The sequence below is a fragment of the Mustela lutreola genome, chromosome 6 (genome assembly GCF_030435805.1).
Source record: "Mustela lutreola isolate mMusLut2 chromosome 6, mMusLut2.pri, whole genome shotgun sequence".
Lineage (NCBI taxonomy): Eukaryota > Metazoa > Chordata > Mammalia > Carnivora > Mustelidae > Mustela > Mustela lutreola.
In genome coordinates, this window is record NC_081295.1 from 12811061 (window position 1) to 12829454 (window position 18394).

The 18394-nt window shown below is 40.3% G+C and overlaps 1 protein-coding gene across 11 annotated transcripts in view; it reads left to right on the forward strand.

Annotated features, from left to right (window-relative positions):
• Positions 1–18073, forward strand: part of IPCEF1 (interaction protein for cytohesin exchange factors 1) — a 205630-nt gene extending 187557 nt beyond the window's left edge. For all 11 annotated transcript variants that reach the window (XM_059176708.1, XM_059176710.1, XM_059176712.1 and 8 more), the window contains 2 exons: positions 4324–4517; positions 13317–18073. In XM_059176708.1, the coding sequence (XP_059032691.1) occupies positions 4324–4517; positions 13317–13523 (401 nt within the window). In that variant the 3' untranslated portion in view covers positions 13524–18073. The remainder of the gene's footprint in view (positions 1–4323; positions 4518–13316) is intronic.
• The last annotated feature ends 321 nt before the right edge of the window (positions 18074–18394 follow it).

Consider the following 18394-nt stretch of genomic DNA (forward strand, 5'->3'; position numbering starts at 1 on the left):
TGGGCCTACGGGATCATGCCTGCCCTGTCAGAGGCAGACAATAGGGTGGGTTACGTGGGAGGATGGCAAGGGAGCAGCACATTCATCTGGCATAATCTTGGAAAGGAGTGAACTTCTAACCATTAGTTAGAATGCTGCTTTGCCTCTTTGCTAAGGTCACCAAGAAAGATCCTATTAAAAAAAATTCAGTTTCTTTTTTGAGTCAATCTCTGTGTTACATTGACCTAAGTTTAGAGAAAGTTTGCTAGTTGGACCTCTGAGACATTCTGAGCTAGCCCAATAGAGTTAAAGGGTCACAGAGAACGTAGGTGCTTCCTTCTGGATGAGTCCCTGTGTTTTTTAACTCCAGCCCCTTTCTCTTCCACTGAGTTGCAGCTGGTATTGCATGACAAATCGGACAGTCTAGCCTTGCTATGCAAACCATAGTCCATGGGCTAGCAGTTTCAGTATCACCTAGGAGCTTGTTAATAGTTTAGAAGCTCGGAGTAATCCCAGACTCAGCCAGTCTGGGATTCTGCATTGTAACAGGAGCCCGGGTAGTCATTCGCCTATTAAAGTTTGAGAAGACTGGTCTAGAAACGCGTAAGCCTGCATGGTGTGGAATTGAACTTCTGTTCCTAATTCCATCCCTGATTTACATTTTGGAAAGATCCCTTACTGTTTTTCAAGAATCTCCATTTTTTTCTCCTTTATGAAATAAAAATAGTTTTCCTCTTCCTTGGCAAAGCCTTGGCAGCTAGTTGAGGTAGTTTGTAAAGTGCCTTATGTGGTAGAGGGAATGAAAGTCCTGTTATTTTACCCAAGAATACTAAGATAGACTCTTGAAAGGAAGGCTAGCAAATGCACTGGAAACACTTGATTGTCAGACAGAATTCATTTCTTGTGCTGCAGAAGACAAGGGAGGCAGAAATGATGGACTTGGCTTCACTTTCTAGCACGAGACAGACCAGTGGTCTTTGTTTGGCAATCTTTTTCCTGCTCCTTCTACAATCTGGTAAAATATGATAAATAACCTAGTGCTTCCTAATATGATATTATAATGTAGAAAAATATTTACATAAAAACACGAAAGGGAGATTTTAAAACATTACTTTATGCAGAAGCTCCATAAAGGCACGTGGTTAACATACCAGCACTACCCTCTCTGGAGGGATTGGGAAAACTCTCACCTGTGCTCTGGGGTCAGGTGTAAGTTGAACGTTGCTGTGTGCTTATACCCTTTGGGTCTTTTGTTGTCCTATGAATTCTGTTTATCATCTTCTTCCATTATTATTAGATGTTCATTTTATGGCCCTGTGAAGACCTATGCACCAGCCATTAGCATCAGTAAGAACAATACAAGGCTCCTAGGTAGATCATAGACATGGTTGGATCAGAGGTATGTCCCCTGAGTATTTAATGATATATTGTACGTCTCTCAGATTATGACACAAAAAAGTCAATAGGAATATTTTCTTGACTCCCAACATCACCATTTATTATTTTATTGTCCTTATGTTTATGGGCAATTCTGGCATCCTATTATTAGAGGTCAGAATTATGTATAGTCTTTCAGTTTCAGGTTTACCCCGAGAAGGGGTGGATAGTTAGAGGAAAGAACACAGCAAGAACGTTTACCTTTCAGGTTTCCCCCATTTCCTTAACAGTTTCAAACTTATCTGAGCATACATGCTCCTTCCCATTATCTCCAGTTTCTAAATGAATTCAAATAGAGAGTGTTTTTTGAACATTATTTGCTCATATTTTTGGTGGATTCTGCATTAACTTTCAGTAATCCCACAGGTCCACTTTATCTGTGTGTTAATTTTAAAGTTCTACTATTTCTTGGGGGACTGGAAAGTCAAGTTGCACATGCAACACACACACATACACACATACACACAGTTACACACACGCACATATACCACATATACATACCACACGCACATCACACATGTATATCATATGCACACACAACGTGTACACACCACACCACATACACACATACATACCACACATACATATCATATGCATACACCATACCACACACACACACACCACACATGCATTATATATATGATGTATTACAAATAAGACCATATACATTACACACAGAGACACCACACACAAATAGATAACCACACACACATACCCCCACACAAACCCATATTCTTATGATTAATGTTCCTATTTAAGTCAGGGAAAGGAATGTGTATGAAGGAGAAAGATAATTTCTGATATTTTTAACAGCTTCATTTTACATACTTACAAGCAATGTACAAGGGTTCCAATTTCTCCATATCTCTGTCTATTTTTATTATTGTCTGTCTTTATAATTTTTGCCATCCTGGTGGGTACAAAGTAGTATCTTATTGTGGTTTTGATTTGTATTTATCTAATGACTAATGATGTTGAGCATTTTTTCATGTGCTTTTTGTGGAAAAACTCACTTTTGATGTGTGTAAGTGTGAACCAAAAGTTCTAATTGTATTCAAATGCAGTTTGGAATATCTCCCCCTTTTTGGAGTCTATTTTGGTAGAAAGCAAAGAGATTTGCTGACCAGTATTTTAAGTTAGTTATAAAGTTAGTTCAACATCTTTGCCCTCTATTTTATGAAAAAATATTGGGAACACCTATGGTAGCTTCCTGATAGTAGATGAGGAAAATTCAATTATTGCTTAAAGATTTCTATTCTTCTAAGTAAAAAATGTAAAGTAAGTCAAGTTTGCTTGATTTTGAAGCCTTCTGTTAATATTGTATGTTTTACCCTCTTCTTTGGAGAGGCCCCTTTTTTCAGTTCTTCTTCATGCCATACTTTGTAGATGGCTTTCTATCAGGTTTCTAGGGGAAGCACATAGACACTAGAAAGTAATGGTGGAAAAGAAATCTTGCTATGCATCTTTCTTAAATTCATTTTCAGGGAATGAAGGAATAAAGGACAAAAGTTCTTAGTGGGATATTGAAGTGATATCAAGAGATGAAGACTTTTCTTTGGTAATCTATATCATTTGGGGTCCTTTCATTTGTATGTGACAGAGATCTACATTGAGAGTAATTTAACAAAGGCAACATTTTGGCTCCTATTCACTGCAAGGGCTCCAACAGAATCACCAAGATCCATGTTTCAGCTGTATCCTGGTGATTGGCTCCATTCTTATGATTCTTGGGGTGATCCCTGGAAGCTTCTAGCTCATATCATCACTGTTTAGAAGAAAAGAGAGATTGGTTCCCTGGAGCCCCAAACAAACTCTCAGAACTGAGACTTCCTGGCCCCAGTTGGCCTGACCTGAGACACATGCTCATCCTTGAATCAATGACTGTGGCCAGCATGGTGGAACTGCCATTAGCCTAGCCTCGGTCATGTGGTCCCTTCTGGATCCTGTGTGGTGTCACTTCACTGGAAGCATTTGGGCTGAGGCTAGCAAGTTGTGGTTAAGAAGTGGGGGTGGAAGTATGTGGCAGGATGAGGAATGATTATTATTTGCTCAAAGCCACAAAGATCAGATGGAGATTCCTTCTTTCAAAGGGCAGTTAAGAAGGACATTAAAAACTCTTCAGGAACAATGGTTCTCAAGCTTTAGGTTATGTATTAGTTTGCTAGGGTTTGCTTGTCTCACCACTATGTTTTAGAAGCAGCTAACTTGTTTCACAGATTCACAGATGGAGAGGAATTTTGCCATGCGATGAATCATTCTCTGAGTCTCACCAATACCACATTTAGACGATATTTGGATTAGAATTTGGATTTAGAATTGATGTTGTAGTGGGTTAAGACTCTTCGAGAGTCTTAACTCTCAAAGAGAGGTGAATGCATTTTAGATGTGAGAAGGACATGGATTTGGAGGGAACTAGGTGGTGGACTATTATGGGTTCAATTGTGTCCTTCCAAAATTCTCATGAAATCTTAGTTCTGAAGTATCTTTGAATGTTACCATATTATAAATGAAGTTGTTGCAGATGTAGTTAGTTAAGAGATGTTAGGAGGGTGAGCCCCTAATCCAATTCAACTTGTATCTTTATAAAAGAGGTTGGACACAGAGATATACACACAAGGAAAACACTCCATGATTAGTTTTGCTGCCACAAGCTAAGGAACTACCAAAATATAGAAGAGAGTCCTGGAAAAGATCCTTCCATTGTGCCTTCAAAGGGAACATGGCCCTGTTCTAACAAAGTACCATAAACTGAGTAGCTTCGACAACAAAAATTTATTGTCTCACAACTCTGCAAGTCAGAAGTATAAGATCAAGGTGTCAGCAGGGCCTTGTGTTAGGGTCACAGAATCTAATGTTCTCAACTTGATGTTAACTGAGTTTATTGTTTATTTTTTTAAATTTTAATAGAAGAAACAAAGTTGTCTGAAGATGATGAGATGGAGAAACTCTACAAATCATTAGAACAAGCCAGTCTCTCTCCCCTTGGGGACCGTCGACCTTCGACCAAAAAGGAGTTGAGAAAGTCCTTTGTTAAGCGATGTAAGAATCCATCCATAAATGAGAAACTTCACAAAATCCGAACCTTGAATAGCACACTGAAGGTAAAAAAAAAAAAAATAATAATAATAATAATAAAATAAAATTCTGATTGTGGATGAACTCTGTGGATATGAGGCAAGGCTGTTTCTGTAGAGAAAATCATGTTCACCGGAGAGTTTGTATGAATAGAGGGGAGGGCAGTAAAAGCAAATACAATCCTCTGTAGGGTCAGATGACCTTTGGCATCCTTAAAGCACTAGAACATTCACATAGTAGCACCCATTGCACTACCTACATTAGGCCTTGATTTTTGCATTCACTTTGGTCTAAAAGTTCAAATGCTAAGCTCCTAGACCCTTTACCTACCACGATAAATGTTAATGAGGGCTTAAAATAGTTTGTGAGAATAAATAGTAATATTAAATAAGATCTTGGAATTTTACCTGATTCATTAAAGAGTACCTTTCTTCTCCTACTACATCCAGAAGAAAATCTCTAGATTTCAGATCGAGCCAAGACTTCATGATTCTCAGCCTTAGGCTGTGGAGCCAGAACATGCCATGAAAGATGGTCAATGGGAAATGTATGGTAGATTGTAATAGGCTGGCAGATGTTTTCACAGTGGGAATGGGGGACAGGGTACAAAACATACTGAAGTTATTTTCAGTGCCTCCTGAACTAAAATGGTTCTTCATAACAAAAACATCTTGCTTTCACATGTAGACTATAGCATGAAGAGGAGGAGCACAGGATACTTTGCAAAGCAGTCCCAAATTGGCAGAAGATTTATAGATTCTGAATAGCCTTGATAGATTCTGCAGTTTAATTTGATTTGTACATGTCCTTTTGCATCAACAATTTGAGTTTTTTTCTAGGAAGAAATACCAGCAATCAAAGGACAAGGCTACAAAGAAATGGCTGGGTGATTCTTGGTCAGATGTTGCTGTTAGTTGGTAGAATAGCTAAGCACCCAAAAGCTGCAAAAAATGAGACTGAAAGAGAAAAGGCAGAGGAGTATTTTAATTATATAAAGAAAACCTAAATGCAGAGAAATTCTCTAATGCTTAATGATGAAAGACATCAGTTGCATTCCTTTCAAGTCCAAATATATTATATCCCTTGATATGTATGAAGTTGATAAATACATTTGGTCATTCAATGTAATATACCACAGCATGTTGGGATTTTACTATCTTATTTGTGATCACTGATGTAAGTGAATACATTTTTCATTAGACAAATATTTCCTGAATTTTACTATGTCCCAGGTTCTATTCTTAGACACTGGGAACATTGAATGCACTCCACCAGATGGTGGAAACAGAAAGGAAAGCAGAATGCAACGTGTGTAGACGTGTAGCTGATACAAACTTGGGTGATTTGGTAGCCTGGAGGAGGCACATGGCTGCCTTTCTGAGGCCACTGGGAACAAAGTCATGGAAATGCTGACAACTGGCCCATGAGTAAGAGATGAAGAATATCAGGGTGAGAAGGAAGAACTTTGATGGAGGAGGAACTGGCCTAGAGAAATGTATATCAGGGGAGGTTGCAGCCCATGTTGGGAGAAACAAGGAATAAGCTAAGGAAAGTTTGGACAGTTCAGGCCATTTCTAGAAGAAGAAAGACGATGTCTTAACTTTCCACAGAAGAGCAACACAAAACTCTAGACTATCACAGGACCGTGCCCTCCCCTGGCCACTGGGAGGCCAGATTTGTACGGAGAATTTTGTTCTCTGTGACCTCCTGCTCTCCATGTACTATGGCCATGGAATTTATGAATTCAGCAGCTTTTTAAATTTTCTCCCTGTGTATTAGTTATCTATCGTGAGGTAACAAAATACCCCCCAAATTAGCAACTACAAACAATGAACCTTTGTTGGTTCACCATTTTTGCGGGGCAGGAATCTCTCAATGTGGCTTGACTGGGTAGTCTCCCACAATCCTGCAATCCTGGTATCAGTTGGGGCCGCATTCATTGCTCCACTGGGGAGTTGTGCTTCCAGGCTCTGTCACATACTGGTTGGCAGGATTCAATTCCTTGCAGGTTGCTGGACTGAGGTCCCAATTGTTCACCCATTTCCTTGCCCTGTGGATATACAGTAGCTTCTCTAATGGAAGTTGGCTTCCCTCAGAGTGAGTAAGACAGCAACACAGTGACTGAGCAAGATGGTTCTGGCCTGTCTCAGCAGTGACACCACATTAGATTTATAGTGTTCTATGCATTAGGAGCAACACACTGGATCAGCCCATGTTCAAAGAGGGGGAATTACGTGAAAGCAGGAATGCTGGGAAGCAGGGAGCACCAGGGACCATCTTGGGGGCTATGGACCACACCTATCTGAAGATCTGCTGCTGTCTCTGTGCATTCCTGGAATGAAACCCTTTCCACAGATCCCTTAGATGTGACAAAAGGGTAATGTTGGGGCTGGTGAAACATAATCAATGTTATGTGGTCCTATGAACCTCATCAGGAGAAAGGAAGACACACTTCTGTGGAAATTGGCCTTCTTGGATTAAAAAAAAAAAAAGCTCATCACCCTATTCACTGGAGAAAGATAATTTGGTACATGTTTGTTTCTTCATGTCAGAAGGCTACCTGTAATTGAGTAATTACTACCTGTAATTGAGTCAAATTTGATCATAACTATCTTCTAAATTCAGAAGTCAGGACAGCCATTGCCTTTAAAGAGGAGGGAAGATATTCCTAGGAGTAGGGCCACAGAACAGGTGCTGGGTAGGGTCCCCTATAGCCTCACAGGGGTTACACAGATGTATCCATCTCATCATAATTCATTAATTCATTAAGCACCAAGATTTCTATATGTGTGTTTTTGTCTATGTATATTACATTGTGATATAAATGTCTATTTTAAAAAATACTTCAAAACTACAGCGTGAGCAAGATAACATAGTTTCATGCAGAAATAATGAAACTGTTTTAGCAATAATGTTTATATTCATGATAGGCACATTTCTTAAATAAAGAAAACCCTTACACTGGGATTACACTGGAACAAAGTCTCTTTATGGAAATTCTAGGAAGTTGAGCAAACCATCTTGTCATATCCTAAATGCAGATCTTTAGGAATTTCTGGTAATTCAGCGTCCTTTGACTTTTGGCTAAGCATGTCTTTTTTTTTTTTTTAAATGAATAATTAGGGTTGCCTGGGTGCCTCAGTCGATTAAGTGTCTGCCTTCAGCTCAGGTCATGGTCCTGGTGTCCTGGGATCGAGCCCGACATCGGGCTCATTGCTCAGTGCCTCTGCTTCTTCCCCTGCCTGGGCTTGCCCTCTCACCCTCTCTCTCTTTCTCTGTCAAATAAATAGGTAAAATCCTTTAAAAAATAATAAAATGAAGAATTAATGGATCCAACTGAAACTTGGTCTCAGGGCTATTCTAGTCTGTGTCAAAAGAGGAATGAACCTTCCTTTCTCCAATTTCTGTGGTAGAACCCATTTTTCAATGCTTAGGTCTTAAGTCAGGTCCTGTGTGTACTAACTGTTTAGAGTGAAAAAGGAAAGTAGAGCATTGTCTCTCTCATGGTATTTCCTGGAGGCCCTGCCCAGCCTTGCCTACCAGAAGGCAAGGAAGATGTAAATGTAGTTCAAAGCATCTGGTGAGCCTGCTGTACTGCAGGGGAGAGGCAGGGGCAGTGCACCATGCTGCTGACTGGCACGCTTTGCTGGTTAGCATTATAGAGCCTGCTGTTGTTTCATTAACTTCCTTCCTTTCTAGTCTTGTCTACAGTTATTTCTTTCATCCGTGAAAGAACTTAACACAGACTTGAGCCAAGCTGGTAAGAAATTTGAATTGTTTAGGGCTGAAAGGCATAGGAGAAGTGTTAGCCCAAAGTTGAAGAGACCTTTTCTTAAAACCTTTGATCAGATTTAGAGGGGTGGTTAATTCATTTTGCCTTAAGAAAACTAGTTCTTCAAATTTTGTTTATCTGAAAATATCTTATTTAATTCTTTCAGTAAAATGTTAGGATCGCTCTCTGAAGCAGATGTCAAAATTTTTTGTGTGTGGAATAAATTGTAATTTTTAATAATTTTTTAAAAAATGATTTATTTATTTGAGAGAGAGAGAGAGACAGAGAGAGAGACAGAGAGAGAACAGAAAGCCAAGGCAGGAGAAGAGTAATGGAGGAGAAGAGGAAGAAGCAGGGCTCGATCCAGGACCGTGAGATCATGACCCTAGTTGGAGGCAGATCCTTAACTGACTGATCTACCCAGGTGCCCCTTTAATAATTTTTATTAATTTTTTAATTGTCATTCCAATATAGTTAACATACGGTGTTATGTTAGTTTCACATGTATAATGTAGTGAATCAGCACTTCCATACATTCCTCAGTGCTCATCATGAGACGTGTCCTCTTTATCCCCATCACCAATTCATCCCAGATGTTGAAATCTCCAAGAACAAAGTAAAACTCCTTAAACAACTTCCTATGAATAGCACTATGGTGGTATTAAAGGATAAAAGTTCATTTTTTGAGGAAAAGATGGTAATTTGAAGTGCAGATGTGAGAACTCAGAGGGAAGAAAGAAAATTCTCTTGGCCTTGCTTGATTTTCTACAAGCAATCTTTTCTCGTTACCCCCTTAGCCTGCCTTCTCTTTGCTTCCTGCTCTTGGTCAGCCTGCTTATTATCACTCTTTGGTTACTTTCCCACTACACAATTTTTCTTTCCTTCCTGAAATCCAAATATATATATTTTAACCTCCGTCTATCACCACATTCTTGCTGTCTGGATTCAAAATTGTAAATCTTACCGCTCAGATTACTATATATGTGTAGTAAAAAAAATTTAAAAAGTAGAAAAAGAGAGAAGAAAATGTAACAAAATGCCTTAAGTGAAACATAAGTTAAAGATAATTGTAAGGAACAAATAATACATTTTTTAATGTCAGTGTTTGTGATCATCTAAGACCGAATCCTTCATTTGGGTAGAAGAAATGTTACCAATTCTATCCCCAAACTATATACAAATGTATAGACATAAATATCTATCTATGTATTTATATATAAACAAATATAAAATATATAATAAATAATATGTGCATAACACACATACGTATAACCTTTTTTTGTTTGCTTACAAGGTTTTAAATAGGGTTCATGATACAAAAAATGGACAATTATTCATTCACATTTTATTTAATGCATTCATTTAAAAAAGATTTTAGTTATTTGCCTGACACAGAGAGAGCACAAGTAGGGGAAGCTACAGGCAGAGAGAGAGGGAAGCAGACTACTCACTGAGCAGGGAGCAGGGCTCCATCTCAGGACCTTGGGATCATGACCTGAGCTAAAGGCAGACGCCTAATGATGGAGCCACCCAGGCAACCCAACATATATTCATTTTTCTACAACAAATATTTAGTAAAGTTTTGTTTAGTAAATCAGTGAGCATATCAGGCAAAAATGCCTGCCATTAAGAAGCTTACATTTGAGTACTAGAAGAAATTAACTAACTAAATGAATTTTTTAGATGCTAAGTGATGATAGATTTGATCGAGAAAAGGAGGATGAGTAATGCTGACGATTGATTTTTAATTAGGATAGGCATGAAAAGGCTCTTTGAAAAATAGAATTGGAGTAAAATCTGAGAAAGGAAAGGAGTAAGTCTTGATGCGATCCAAGGCAGAAGACTACAGGCAGAAAGAACAAAAAATGCAAGTGTTTTGGGATGGGAATATGCCTCCTAGTCTTGAGGAAGAGTGAGGAGACCGTGGCTGAAGTATTGCAGGAGAATGGGGCCTAGGAAGATGGCCCGAAGGGTGGGTCAGAAGGGTGATGAAGGATTATCACATACTGTGCCTTATTGCCACTGCCAATACTTTAGCTTCTACCCAGTGATATAGGAAACCTTTGGAAGGTTAGGAACAGAAGAGTGCCATAGTTTGACATATTTTGAAGGGAGAACGTGGGACTTGTGGGTGGATTGGCAGTGAGAGCAGGATGACTACAGTATTTGGCCCGAGCTACAGGAAAGGTGGAGTTGCCATTAGGAGCTTTGCAAAAGGCCATGATAGAAACAGGCTTCAGTGTGTATTGGAACTTGGGATAGGCGGGTCATATAGAGAATAATAGGAGCTTAGTTCTGAAGATTTTATTTTCTTGTTTATGTAAGAGAGGTAAAGTCAACGCTTGCACAGGTGGGAGGTGGGGCAGACAGAGAGGGAGAGAGAATCTGGAGCAGGCCCTGCACTGAGTGGGGCGCCCCACACAGGGCTCGATCCCAGGACCCTGAGATCATGACCTGAGCCAAAACCAAGAGTCGGTCACTTCACTGACTGGAGCCACACAGGCACCCCAATAGGAGCTTAGATTTGGACATGTTGTATTTGAGATGCCTGGTATGTGTCCAGGGGGAGCTGCTGAAGAGGAAGTTTAGACAAACAAGCATGAAGTTCAGAGGAGAGATAAGCTTTGCCAGATAAATTCGTGACTGTTAGTATATAGGGAGAAGGGGAAACCTGAGATTACATAGGCTTAGCAAGAACGCAGTTATACACAGAGGAAAGAAGAGGCTAAAGTCTGGGTTCTGGAGCTCTCCAATGTTCAGAGATTGGGTCAGAATGAGGAATCAACAATGGAGAGTAAGAATAAGTGGCCATTTTAGGATGAGAAAAATCAAGAAAATCTGTCACAGAAATGGCATGATGAAAGTGTTTAAGAAGGAGTAGTCAATAGTTTTAGATGTTGTTAATAAATAAATTGAAGGTAAATAGTTATTGGATTTGGCAACATGGAGGTCACTGATGATCCCAACAAGAGCAGTTTTGGTGGAATCCTGATGGGAGTGGGTCTCTGAGAGAGAATGGGCACGGTGGTGGGGGGAGGAATATTGAAGACAAAGAGAAGAGTGGGGCATTCCCTCGAGCAGAGATGTGGGGTTGAAAGAGGGCTTCAAAGATGGGAGAGGTGACAGCATGTATTTTGATTAAGTGAAGATAGAAAATCCATGAGTCACAAGAAAGAAGGGAGAACCGTGGGAGTGAATTTCTTGAGGATGCAAGAGTGGGTGATAATGCACAAATGGAGAGATTGGCCTTTGTTAGGAGCACAGAGATTTCATCCAAAAGAACAGGAAGGAAGGCTGAAATGTACCTGTCTTGATGTAGGTAGTAGGCAATGGGAACTTGGGAGAAGTGTTCTTCTGATTGTTTCCATTTCCTCAAAAAAAAAAAAAAGGTCATCTGTTCTAAGGGAGAATGGGGGAGGAGGTTTGAGTAGAGATGAAAAGTTTTGAAATAGTAATTTGGGAGATTGGGAGAGAAAAGGAATGGGAAAATATGACTACTGGATAGTAGTAGTAAAAGCCACTTAATGGTGGTGGTCATGAATTTGAACTGCCACCAGTGAGTCTAATTGTGAATTTTTAGCTACACACTTGCTGGCCTTGGGATAGACCAAAAGATTGGCTTAATAATAAACATGTACTGAATGTCTCCCTAGAACTCAGTGTTGTATTATGTGCAAGGAATACAGGGATGAATAAAATGCTTTCTGTCACCTTCCTTAAAATGCTTTAGAATGGGGGGCATGACATATCCATGCGCATCAAAGTATAACATGGCAAGTTCTAAGTATTGGAAGGCACGAGAGCATAAAAAAGCTTCTCAGTCCAATTGTGAAGGTCAGAGATTTTCTGGAGAACATGATGCCTGAAGTGAGTATAGATTTATAAGGTATAGTAAAATCTGGTAAAGAAAGATTGGCAAGTGTTCCATGTGACAGCAACTCTAGAAAGTAGAATTCTCCAGAAGAAAGGTAAGGAAGGCCACGAGGTACAGCATCACGGAGTGTGAAGTGGCGTTATGTGGCAGAATACATACCACCACTGTTGGAGCAGGAAGTGAGAAGGATCAACAGGTGAGCTCAAGTCCACAGAACCTTGGACATGAAGGGGAACCATTACAAGGATCCCAAATTTGAGGTGGAGGCCCTGCACTCCCATGAGAAGGGTGGATTTAAAGGGAGGCTTGGAGGCAGGGTCACATCAAGTGTGAGGAACTGCACTTTGTACCCCAAGTTAGGATTATGGTCAAAGGGATGGAGGAAGCAAGAATAGATTTGAGATTAAACTGTCAGGATTAAATGATCTTTTTTGAAGGTGGGAGCTGTTATACCTCATTTTTAACCCATTACCTCGACTACAGAACATTCCCCTCACCTGAGCCAGGCGTTTCAGAAATGTGTGTTATTGGTTATGGAAGACACAGGGTAAAATAACGTGAATAGATTTGTTTGCTCTATTAGCATAATTGGAACACGTGCTGTTTTGATGGAAGATTAGTAGTCTTCTCTTTGAATAAAAAGCTTATATATTTATGTGGTATATATTAATTAAATACATGTGTGTGAGTTTTCAAAAAAGAGGACAATTTAATAAAAATAAAAATATATTATCTGATGTCTTAGGGATAGTGCTATGTCCCAATTTTACTTAGTGAAGTTTGGGTGGGTCAGTGAATGATGATACAATATGATTATAAGTTTCAGAAGGAATAAGGCTCACTCTGAGATAGAAATATTACTGAGGTGTGGAATAAGGATTGGTCAGGGAAGAGCCACATGGAAAATCCTGTCTATATGTCTAGTTCTTCCAGCAGCCTTTGCGTAGGACACTTAACTTCTTTTTGACACATACATGCAAATGGTTGTCCTGCCATATCTCTTAGGCTTGGTTAGGGATTAGAATATTAGTGTGTAAAAACACCTTGATAATTTTATGATGAATGTGTCTGTGTACTTGTAAAAGGACTAAAAAGGGTTTATCAAAATTAAGATACTCACTATATCTCACACCCTCCTCTGACTTTTTTTTTTTTTTTTTTTTCACCCTACTGGGGCAGTGTAAAGAACATGACCTGGCCATGATTAACCAGTTGCTGGATGATCCAAAGCTGACAGCCAGGAAATACAGGGAGTGGAAGGTGATGAACACGCTGCTGATCCAGGATATCTATCAGCAGCAGCGGGCCCCTACGTCTGCCCATGAAAGCAACCCTGAGGGACTTGAGGAACCACCTTCCTCTGCCTGTGTTGAAAATTCTATTTGAGAACAAGCCAGCATTCTCTCCCCTGCTATCTTACCCCAAGTGACTCTTCAAGAAGTTGCAAGAGCTTTCCATCCAAGGAAAACTGAAACCAGTTTCTCAAGCATTGGCTCCTTCTCTGAAGAAGCAAGTGAGGTGAGGACCCACTCTGACAGCAGACTCTTCGTTCCAGTTGGAGGACTTTCATCGAGACTGGAGGGGTGGAGATCAGTTGAACAAACTTCGTGTTCCTGCTCGGAGCTCTCAGTTATGCTAAGCTTTAAGTGGGAAGTGAGAAGTGTATGTTCCTTGCTTTCAAGAGAACCACGGTGTTCAAAGGACAAAGATCACATTTTACCAGGGATAATTATTCATAGAAATGTTCTGTTTTCCAAAAAAGAAGAATGTACATATTCCCCCAGCTTGGGTAGTTTAATTCTTCAAATCATTCCTTGGAGTGGAGGAACGTGTCTTACAGCAGAAACTGGAATGGACAAAGGTGGTTTTTTGGAACCCAAATCTCTCTGGAGTAGTGGTGCCTTTTCTATAAGCTGAGAAATACTTCGTGGTGATTGGTGTGTGGGAGAGCCCAAGGGGGAGCCATGTTCTATTGAAAACCCTCTCAAAGTACAGTTTGATGTTTCTACACTTGACTCAGGGGTGGAGCAGAGAGGATCTGATTAAAGTTTCCTTTCGACAGAACAACTAAAGAAATCTATCTCATTGTGTGTAGAGACCTCTACTTCCTCCTAGCTTTTCTAAACCACTGCAGGAGATAGAAATAAGTCCACCAAAGAATGCTTGCTGGTTTTGTCTCGGAGAGTGGTGCCTAGACACAGTGTCAACTTATATCCTGTCTCCCCAGATCAAGATGGACAAGATAATTCTGGTGTCTGAATGGGTTTGATATCTTTACTCCTAAAACACCCAACAAAAACAACAAAAGACTTAAAATATGATTGTTTTATTTTTGTATGTTTGTGTCACCTTGTGTCCTATGTGAATAGCTATCTATAATACGTTTGTTATTTAAGTATATTTATAGAAGGTCAAATTACTAGTGTTTTAAAAGATGGTAAAGTAATTATATGTTTTGCTCAATATATATTCTTCAAGTATATACTTTTTTGCTTGAGAAAATAGGAATACTGTTGATCACTGGAATTATTATGTTGCACTATAATGTATGAGGAATGCTCAGGCTATCTTGTGGGATAAATGTGGAGGCATGTATTAATAATTATTCATTTTCTGGCTTCTTTCTCTCTCTCTCTCTCTATCTCTCTGCCTCTCTTTCTCAGCCCAGAGTGCTCAGAATTCTGTCACTCTCTTAACCGGAAAAGGACATTCACCTTAGGTTATTTCTTCTAGTAAATAGACTTTTTAAGCTTTATGCCATTTATGCCCACAAACCCTAAACCAAATGAAACACAACTAATATAGTCTTTTGTCTAAGGTCTAATAGAAATTTTGGGGTTTTCTGTTAAAGAGAACTCATTTTATTAGAGAATATGAAAATCGTCCCTTATTAATCACCAGGAATATTTTTCATCTTACGAATAACCACAACCCACCAAAAACCCATTTTGCCCTTATCCCTAGCTAACCGTCAGCCCAACATGGGCGTGTTTCAGAGAGTCAATGTGTGGCTTGACATTCAAATGGAAATAACCCACTGAATTTTATTTGCAGACCAAATGGAAAGAGTCCATGAAGGTTTCCCCAAGCTTTACTCAGAAGTGTTAATACTTTGTAAACAAAAACAACCTTAGTATTAAGAAAGAAAAACAACAGGAAACGAGTCAGAGTACTGTAAGTTTTTCTGTAAAATCAGAGGGGATGCCTAGCCAACCTTTAGGAGCCCCTGCTCCTAGTGGGATGTGCTGGGGGATGTGCTGAGGGAAGGACACAGGCTTACACAGAAGCAGGGGCTTGGCTTCCAGTGAATTTACTCTTAGCTTTGCTGCTGGAGAGAAGGAACCATGTAGGTCCTCAGATGGGACCCTGAAACTTCTGCTTTGAGAGGCCAGTGCTTTCATCTTGTTACTCTGAGAGTTATCATTGACAATTTCTACAATTAGCAGCTGTTAGAAGGCTCATTGTTTAGGATTCACGATGTCAAAGAAATGTTGAGGGAAGAAGTACTAATGGAAGAGATGGAAGAGATAATTGTTGGGCAAAGTTCTCTTCCACCTTTTATTCCCTCAGCCTGAGACACCAACTTAGAAACTTCAAAATAGTCTTTAAATTGAAGTGTTTTAGAGAAGCTTTTGGCCAGGGCTTGTGAGTACATGTCAGTGCTTTGCTTTGGCTTCTCAGTAAGACACACATAACTCACCCGTTAGTGTAAAGTCCTTTAGGAACGCTCAAACTTGAAGGCAAAATGGGTCCATGAGATTACTGAATTGAACCTTTCAGTTATTTTTCAAAGTCATCGGTCCAAAAATGTTGGCTTTGTGAAAGCACTTACCCCACAGAATCTTCCCAGAGGTTCAGACCAAACTGCCTAGTCTTGGACTCCCTCTTCTAGACCAAGCTTGCCTGCTTCTCAGTGTTTCCCCCTCTATAAATGCTTCCACTCTGCATTACCTCGTGTTAGGAAGTAGGGAGCTGCCTCTGTTGGGTCCCAGCATCAGCTGTGGCCCCTGAGAGGAAGTGGGGTGGGAGGCAGTAGGAAGTGACAGGCAGAGTGGGTTGAGACCTTCCATTCCACTCAGTTTAGGAATAACCCTGCCATTTTTCTGGTGCAAAGGATATTGGGAAAACTGGATTACTTCCAGTTTATTCCTGGGAATTGGGGCATCTCAGAAATGGATTTTGGGTAGTTTCATGGGGGCTTAAGGGGTGACCTCTTTCTCCACCACTCCTGTAGACATAGGATCTGAGGGCTGTGGAATGACCCAGAACCATGGCTGCTCCGGAAGCTGAGGACCTGAGCAAAATCAGGTCCTGGCACCTGATTTTGGTGGATTAGGATCTGGATGTGACACCTCTTTGGGGCTGCAGGGACGACCCCTCCTCTCTTCGGTGAGCCTGTAGACCCAGACTATGCTTGGTAGGGTACCTCCAAGACACACTCTCAGTGTAGCCCACACTGACCCAGGATGAATCATAATGTATACAACCGCAAAGACTCTAGGAAGCCTAAGAAAGATGGTGTTTGTAGTCAGATTTCAATGTGAAACCCAAGCCTTACATTTATGTAACACTTTGTAGTTTGCCCATCTGTGGGTTCAGGCTCCCTCCCACTTTGCTCCCCAGTGGTCTTTGCGGGGATGATGGTGGATTATCATTCCTCCTTTTTTGCCAGGGAGGATATTAGCTTCCCTAAACTCCCTTTCTCACCCTTTCCCTTGCACAGTTATTGTTGGACTCCAGTCCCATGACGTGGGGTTTATGTATGTGCATTGCATTGGACCGGGCACACCTGTGGGGGCTTTGGTGAAGTCAGCCACGGGCAACCTGAGGGAGCCTCTTTTCCTTGAGCACAGTCTCTTCCTCAGGGCTGAAGGGCAGCTGTCCCTTCTGCAGCCACTGGCTTCTGGGCTGACTGGATTGCGGTGTGACCTAGTCACCCTGTGCTTCCTTTCCTGCCTTCTGGAAATTAGACTGCTTGTTAGGTACTGTGAGATCCTTGGATGAAAGAGGTAGTTAAAGAAATGGAATTCATTTATTTTCTTTTAAAAGCGTTTCAGGAGACATCAGAGATGGAGCCTCGGAAACAGGAGTAAGATTCTCCACCTTCGTCTCCTGATTTCTTCTCCTGCAATTATGGTAGCTTCCTCAGACTTCAAATGACAAACAATACCACAAAGCTGAAACAGATAGAAAAAAAAAACACAAAACACTCTAAGTCTTTTGAGGAGAGGTACTAGACAAATTCCAGCCATATTTAAATGCACGGACTCACACCTCTTTTACGATGCTCTCCTTGAAAGATAATATTTTGATATAGAGCCACACAGATTTAAGTGAGTAATTTAGGTACAGAGGATGCCTATCCAAAACGAGCCAATATAATAAAACTAACCAAGAACCTTTGGTTAGTTTTAGTATATGCCTCTTCTTCAGTCTAATAAAATACGATATTTGAGATTTTCCATTTTATTTTCCTTCTAGTTTTTTTGTGTGCTTACCTCACGAGAGAAATCGAGTCCTAGAAATGTCAGGTGACCGCCCTGCTAGGGTTTTGTAATGTGTAATTAAAAGGGAAAGTCCCTGAAACTAGGTTTTAACAACCGATATAAAATGGGTGAGAGGAGGAATAATTCTAACCTTCAAAGTAAGCCACCCCTCTCTGTGAGAAAGATACCAAACAGCTCCCTGTTTCCCTTCGTGGGGAGACAAGAAACAGTTTCTTTGCTTCCTCTGCATATTTCCCCTTTCCCATACTACCACAAACCACAGAAAACATGAAAAAAATGATTCTACATTTGCAAAGGTTCTTCCATATCTCTTCTTGTGAGACGTAACAGCTCTGTATTGGTATTTCTTTGTGTTGAGTCCAAAAGGGGAAGCATGCTCTGTGGAGACATTAAGCATCCCGTAATAAACACCAGGATCTGTAATCATCATAGACGTCAATGTCCTTGCATGATGGGGATGTGATTTTTAGCACTGCATGGTGCTGGGGGCAAGACAACAATGTGGAAATGATCTCTTCAATTTCATTGTGCTTTCATTCTCGGTCACCTGTCCTCTTCGAACTGAAAAAAGAGGCATGGCTCATTTCTTCGGCTTTATGTGTTTGAGATCGACTTGTAAGATATAAATAAAAACAAGAGAAAATATATGTAGTAAAATGACATGGAAAAAAATGGAAATTTACTAGTGGTGTTCATTTTCTGCCCTGCTATGTTGCTTCCTCCAAGAACAAACTGGACTAGGAAGGGTTT